The following is a 7,278-nucleotide window of genomic DNA, read 5'->3' as shown; positions in this document are numbered from 1 at the left end:
CAGATACAGAAGACGATTATTTACCTTTTAGGGGCAGAGCTTTGGCCAGGGGGATGATGGGAGTGATAATGTAATAAATCTAATAAAAGTGCTTTAAAATTTCTCTAAAAAACTGTTCTATGAAAAACAAGATCATCGTACATTTATTTGTAAAAAGTTTACTTCTTAAATCTCAACACATTCCATTTTTTTATGAATGAAAATAACTTTAATGACACAGATGCAGAGCATAAGTCAACTTTTATTATTGTTACATTTCATTAGTCATATTAAATAATAACAAAGTCACCGTTTAGCATCAGTGTTCACACACACACACGCATGCACACATTCTTTGTTAAAGTCAGTTAAAATAACCTTCAAGTATTTACTTCCTTTAAAGGGATAGTTCAGAATGTTTGAACTGTGTTTGAGGTTCTAACCTGATTTTAATCACTGACTGAAACTGAGAAAACACATAACACTTAACCACTTAATAAAAGACTTAGTTCATTGATATCTGCGTCACATGTTCATGTCTTTATCTCACTGTCAGACAGACTTTTCCAACAGGAAACTGAGGTTTGTAAACCCACTCACTCTCCCACACAGGAGTTGTTGATCCACTGCTGCCTCCATCACTAAGTTCAAATATCTTATTTTGTAAATTCAGGGTTTAAAAACCTTTGTTCAAATTGACCTCAGTGACAAAGTGACCACACGAGGCAGCAGAGGACCAGCAGCTCCTGTGTCCCCGCCAGCTAAAATCACTGATTTTCTCCAAGGACTTTGGTGTGAGAGAGTGAGTGGTTTACAAACTCTGTCTGACAGTGAGGTAAAGACGTGAACACGTTCTTAAAGATATCGATATACCAGAGTCTTGTATTAAGTGGCTAAAGTCCATGTTTTCTCAGTTCCTCTGACAGAACACGGTCACTTGTGTTTCATACACCGACGCTGTAAAAGAACCTCGTTTGAAGAAACCTGAACTTTCCCTTTAAACATGAGAACTTCAGTTCAATTATATCAGAACCAACTTGTAAAGTTGAACACATGGCTGCTGCTCATCCTCAACCACAGGAACATCAGCATCTTCAGATTTTTCAAACAAAAACAAAAGTGTCATTCAGTAACGTCTGAAACGAGAACAGAGGCAGATTCTTTTTCTTTTTCTCCCAAAGACAGAAACTTCATACCCATGTGACGCTGCAGCTGCCTGGATTCCTCAGGGATCAGGGGTCAAGGGTGAAACAAATCATTCCTCAGTTGTTGTTTCTAATACTGCCCTTTCTTCTTCTTCTTCTTCTTCTTCTTAGTGTACGTTTCAGAACCAGAACCAGAACCTGAAAACGGTCCCGAGTGTTTTGGCGGCTCTGAGCGTGTGCAGGAGATTTGAGGAGGGATTATTTCTACCTTGAGGACACAGTGACCGCGCGATCAACCCTTTCTTCCCCTCCCCACATTCTTCAGATGTGTTATCCAGGTAACAGTAATCATGAGTCGTCGTCTTCCTGCTCCACATTCGTGCGTCTGTGATTGGCTGCACTTGGATTTTCTCCAGGTCATCGACCCGGTGTCGGCTCAGGGAAAAACAACCCAGGAGTGAAGCTCAGTGTCTCCCGCTGGACGACATTCCAGCTGCTTGTTTTCTTATTCTGTCTTTTCGTCCCGCAGTCCTGATACCAGGCCCCTGCAGAGACAACAACACTCAGATTAAAAGGAAAACAACCTGCAGTTAGGACACAAAGAAGTTAATCATTCATTCGTTCATTCAATTAATCAATGAATGATTTTGATTTCCTACAATAGTTTTCTTGTGTGAATGTTCAAAGGTTTAAAAAGGTCAGAAAACATCAAAACACACACAGCTAATACAAAAATATGCATGAATGTATGTAAGATTAACAGCATTGAATAAATTGACAATAAAGCTGGTCGTCAGGGAAGAGGGAATAAGACATTTATAAACATGTTTTATCAGGGTCAGCCAAGTCTGACACCTGCCCAGTATTAACTTATAAAAACATATTTTATTGTAAATAAACCAGTGTAATTATAACATGACCTAAAAATGATCTGGTCTCCCCCACCACATGTACCTCCCCCAGCCTCAAGACAAAAACACTGTTGTAACAAAGACAAAAACTTGTATTCCACAAAGAATACACAAGCTAAAATCCTAGCCGTGCGCCGCTCATTGTGTCACTACTTTTCACAACCACACTTGAAAACAACTGAAGTTCCTCTTCCTCCTCCACCAGGGCTGTAGATCGGGATGAAGGCAGTGAGTAGGCGGGGGGGGGGGGGGGGGGGGGGGGGGCTCTGACTCCTCCCCCCCGTATCTACAGAGCTTCTCTTGTGAGACGTGGTGGTGACAGGCTGGTGCTGGTGCTAAAACTGGTGAGAGTTGCACACACAATGATCCCCTTCTCAACAGCACGGCCCGAGGCCCAGTCACCCTCAGTGCCAGAGAGACCCCCCCCCCCACACACACACACTGCATGAGTAGAGCCAGCGCTGCCAGGAAGGAAACAATGATGCCTCTATAACACAGCAGATCACTCACTCACTAAAGATGGCGAAATATTTTAGAGCGTCTTTGCTCAGACACAGAATTCAGTTGTGGTGGAGACGTCAGAGCAGCAGTGAACTGAGAGTCCAACGACTCAGGGGTGGCTATCTACAGCACACACACACACACACACACACACACACACACACACACACACACACACACACACAGAGACATGCGTGCACACACACACACACACCAGGAGAAAACAGTCAAACAGGTGCTTGTTGTTTGTGTGGTTATAAGAGGAAGTCATACTGTCACTGCTGACTCTGCAGACTGTCACACTAACATTAACTGAGACTCAAGACATATTCACAGTCCTAATGCACTTCAAGGCTGTGTATTTTAAATTTTAACTTGTTTGTAAGGTTTGAAATTAAACTTTATCCCCACAAATGTGTAATGTTTGGATAAAACGTTGCACCACCTAACATCAGGCAACAAGACACATGACGACATTGGTTAACAAGGTAAAGGAAAACTAACTGTGGTCTAAAAAAAAAACTTAAGAACTTTCACAATATAGGATAAAAGTCCAGTTTATAACTTCACTGTGTGCCCTCGCAGGTCTGCTGCTGCCTTGTGTGGTCACTTTGTGTCACTGAGGTAAGTCTGAAATATTTCAAAAGCCAAATTGACAAAATAAGACATTAGAACTTAGTGATGGAGGCAGCAGTGGATCAACAACTCCTGTGTGTGTGATGTTAAAATCACTGATTTTCTCTATGGACTTTGGTGTGGGAGAGTTGGTTTACAAACTTCAGTTTCCTTTCTGTGTTTCAGTCTGGTTCTCAGCAGCAGGGGGCGCTCTGAGCACAGTCAGTCCTTCTAAAAGCCTGAACTGTCTCTTTAAAGACTGTTGCAGAGTCTGAAAGGTTCAGGTTTCAATATCACACGTGTGAGTCACATGTGAGTCAGTGAAACGATGATGTCATCAAACATAAATGTCTTAAAAAAGGAACAAAAAAACAAAAAACATCCTCTTTGGATTTTCTTAATAAATTTGACACAGATGTTTCAGCCTGCCTCTGATAGAGGTCAAAGGTCATGGATCTGGAGGAGGAGGTTTGGTGTTAAACCACTAACTTCCTGTTCTGACAGCAATGAACATGAGTAATGACTGGGTCTGTGTTTGTTTCTGAAACCTAACAGACAAACAGTCACGTTTTATCTGAACAACGTCATCGCAATTCATGATTTTAGCATGAGAATTCTGAGGAAACATCACGTTATGTAAAAACCAAGACACCCAGTGTTTTGGGGCGGAGTTTTGACCACAGAGGGCGGGGCAGAAAATCACAATTCACGTTATTATTAACTTTTTCAAATGTGTCTAAAACACCACAACTGTTTACAGCGCTGACAGTATACGTTTTTTTGTGAATAATAAAAGTTAATAAGCAGCGCCCTCTTGTGGCACTGAAGAATAAATCACTCAGATTTTATGTTGGCGAGCTAGTAAGAACGTGAATATTAACCCTTTTCTCCCTTAATGGAAAGTTTCCAGTTTGGAATATTTCCAAAATTCCCGAACTTAAGTTCCCAATCCCATGGAAAGTTTCTGGAAATTTGCTGTGAATTTTCCGCCTCTTGTTAAACCCGTCGTGAGTGGTTTTTACGGCGATGTTTGAGGACTCACCTGTAACCTGTGGTTTGCGGTGTGGCGCCCTCATGTGGTCTTGTCGGGCTTGTTCTTGTCGTATCCCAGCTGCCTCATGACCTCGCTGCAGAACGCCTCCACCTGCTCAGTCTGCTCCACACTCAGCCGCTCCCTCCACGCGTAAATTGCCTCCTTGGCGTCCCGGGATGAAATGAGGAAGGGTTTGTCGGACGAGTAGCCCCGCCCCTGTGTCATGTTCAGCGCGAACCTGTCGAGCGCGGGGAACGAGGACAGGTTGGAGAAGCGGTAGAGCCTCTGGAGCTCCTGCAGGGGGCGCAGCACCAGGTCCTCGTAGCGCAGTCGCATGTAGTTCCTCTTGAGCCACGGTGGCGCGTTGGTCACCAGCGTCATGTCGCTCAGCCAGTTGTCACAGATGACCTCCATGGCGTTGGACACGTAGCTCTCGGCACGGTTCAGACGGTTGCTCGGCAACAGCAGGCGCTTGTACTTGTCGGCCTGTTTCTTGCTCCTCAGGACCTGGATGCTTTCCTTCACCAGCGCCTGCTTGGACTTGAGGCGGGAGTTGTGGACGGCGCGTGGGTCCCTGAAGAGCTGGACGATCTGGAGGTTGATGTCCGGGTCCTTCATCAGAGGGAGGAGCGTGCTCAGGTCCAGAACCCGGACTCCTTTGATCACCATCACCGGGTACTTCCTGCACTCGCGCTCCAGGTCCCTGATGTCTCTCCTCTGACACTTGCCGCACTGGTCCTCCTTCACCAGACCCACGTCGTCACGTTTGTGGCCGTCGCACAGCGGCTCCGAGCAGATCACCTGACCAACCGAGCACATTTAAAACATGTCAGATAAAAGTTAAACTGAAGGTCTGTCGACTAAAGTTTGTTACTGTGTCGTTGTTTCATAGCCCCCCCTCCCTCTTACATCATCATCGTCTTCTTGTGTTTGCTCTTTTTTCTTCCTGTTAACTTACTTTATTCTGTTTCTGTGATTGTTTACATTGTAATGTTTAATTTTTTTAAAACAGCGCCACACACAGTGTAGATGAATCTCGAAGAACGGTTTTCTCTTACAATTCAACAAAAAAACATATGGAAAACACAAAATTATTGAGTTTGAATGATTCCTTTTTTTATGAAGCAAAGAAACCAGGAAATATTCACATTTAAGATGAAAAATTACAGTAACTAATGCATCCATTATCAAAATAGTTGACTATTATCTCACTAATCGGAGGTCAAAATTTCACAGCGATTACTCGACATTTCTCAGTGTTTTTGCAAAAAATTATACACAACAATAAATAGTGATTGTTATACTGATTTTGAAAGAAATTTATACTGCAGTGGAGCAATAATTATGGAAAGAAACCAGGAAAGATTCATATTTAAGAAGCTTTCATTATTAAAAACAATGGATTAAATCAGTGGTTGTCAAACGGTGAAAGTCGTTCTAAGTCTTTTAACTGATCATTGTTGGCTTTGATTCTTGTGTCGGATGTTGCGCTCATGACTCTTCAGTGGCGACACTCTCTGACCAATCAGTGACCGACAGTCTGTTGACTTCACATGTTAGTATCGGCTTAACTGAACCTCGTCAGAGCAGGAACTAAATAAACAGCAGGTACCAGGTACCTATCACTGATGGAGAAGAAAGAAAAACCTTGCCGAGGCAGGTACTTTGTACATGACGGGTTACGTACCACCGGTGGTCCACGCACCACAGTTTGAGAGCCATGTCATGTTGCAGCTGTTACCGATTTAAAAACAAGCAAACGTCACCTTGTTCGTCTTCCAGCCGAAGATGAAGGAGGTGCTGATGTTCTGCGTCCCCGCGTACAGTTTGAGCACGGAGAAGTCACACCGGTAGAGGGCGCTCATCATGTCGCGCACCGCCCCCTGCAGGCTTCCCGCGTCTCCCGGGTACAGCGTCTGCCACACGTGCCACATGGGCTCGTACAGGTAGAACACGTCCCGGTGCTGGTTGAACAGTTCGCCCAGGAACGACGAGCCCGTCCGCCAGGTGGCGTGCAGGTAGATATGGACCCGGGTCTGCGCGCTCCGGTTCACCGACGCCGACTCCTCGAGTTTGGAGCCGTTATTTTCCCAGAGCAGCGCCACCGTGTTCTCCAGCTCCGGGCAGCGGAGCTGCTGCTGCGGCTGCAGCCTCCCGTGAGCCGCCGATTTATCCCGGTAATCCAGCACGTACGGGATTAAGAGCAGCAGACCGGTGTAGGCCAGAATCAGAACCAGGTATTTCTTGTGGATCCTCCTCTTCATCTCCTCTGAGCTGATGATGATGAAGATGAAGAAGAGAATCAGCTGCTGCTCTGACTCTGCTCTCAATTTACTCTGACTGTGTGTGTGGGTGTGTGTGCGTGCAGGGAGATTAGCCCCGCCCCTTTAAAGAAACAAACTATCCAGATTATTTCACCTTCCTCTTTTCACACAGTGCAACAGCGCCCCCTGCTGCCGAGTCATACTTTTTTAATCACAACACGTTTCATTATTTTCCTCTGTCTCTTTTCTTTATTTAAAAATAAAATATTTAAAAAAACATTTTATTGATAAAATTTAAATCAGACAAGTCGAGTGCTCCGTCTAGTGGAGGTAAGAGGTAAAACATCATAACACATGGCCACAAAGATAAAATAAGATAAGATAAGGCAAGGTAAGGTAAAATAAGATCAATGTTAACAATACGACTATAAAAAGTTCTAATAGAATGCACATTATAGACAGTGTTTTGGAGGCAATAAACAACAAAATTAGGTTAACAAAAAAAATAAACAAAAGTAAAATAAACAAACAATAAATTAATAAGTATATGAGGAGGAGTTCATGTAAGTTTAATATAAGGTGAAGCTGAAAGGATCAGTCAGTAAAAGTCTGGACAGGCAGCAAAACAACAAAATACAAATAACGGCAACATTTTTTCAAATAAGATTTAATGAAGGTGCACCACAGTCTATGATCTGTCCCAGGATTTGAACTAACAACCCTCTGGTGATAGATAAAAACATTAAAATAATTTTCTGTTTTTAAACCGTTAAATGTTTCATAAACATGATGATTCTCAACAATTTAACATTATTCGGTACATCATAATA

The 7,278-nt window shown here is 43.4% G+C and overlaps 1 protein-coding gene across 1 annotated transcript; it reads right to left on the bottom strand.

The window, feature by feature from the left end:
• Positions 1-223: 223 nt before the first annotated feature.
• On the bottom strand, positions 224-6,514 carry chst7 (carbohydrate (N-acetylglucosamine 6-O) sulfotransferase 7). Its single transcript, XM_058638573.1, has 3 exons — positions 5,951-6,514; positions 4,194-4,985; positions 224-1,669 (listed from the first exon to the last, which is right to left on the bottom strand). The coding sequence occupies exons 1-2, from the start codon at positions 6,446-6,448 to the stop codon at positions 4,224-4,226; spliced, it is 1,260 nt and encodes a 419-aa protein (XP_058494556.1). The 5' UTR covers positions 6,449-6,514; the 3' UTR covers positions 224-1,669; positions 4,194-4,223.
• Between the last annotated feature and the right edge of the window lie 764 nt (positions 6,515-7,278).

The sequence above is a fragment of the Solea solea genome, chromosome 9, assembly GCF_958295425.1.
Source record: "Solea solea chromosome 9, fSolSol10.1, whole genome shotgun sequence".
Taxonomy (NCBI): domain Eukaryota; kingdom Metazoa; phylum Chordata; class Actinopteri; order Pleuronectiformes; family Soleidae; genus Solea; species Solea solea.
This window is presented reverse-complemented; position numbering and strand designations above follow the sequence as displayed.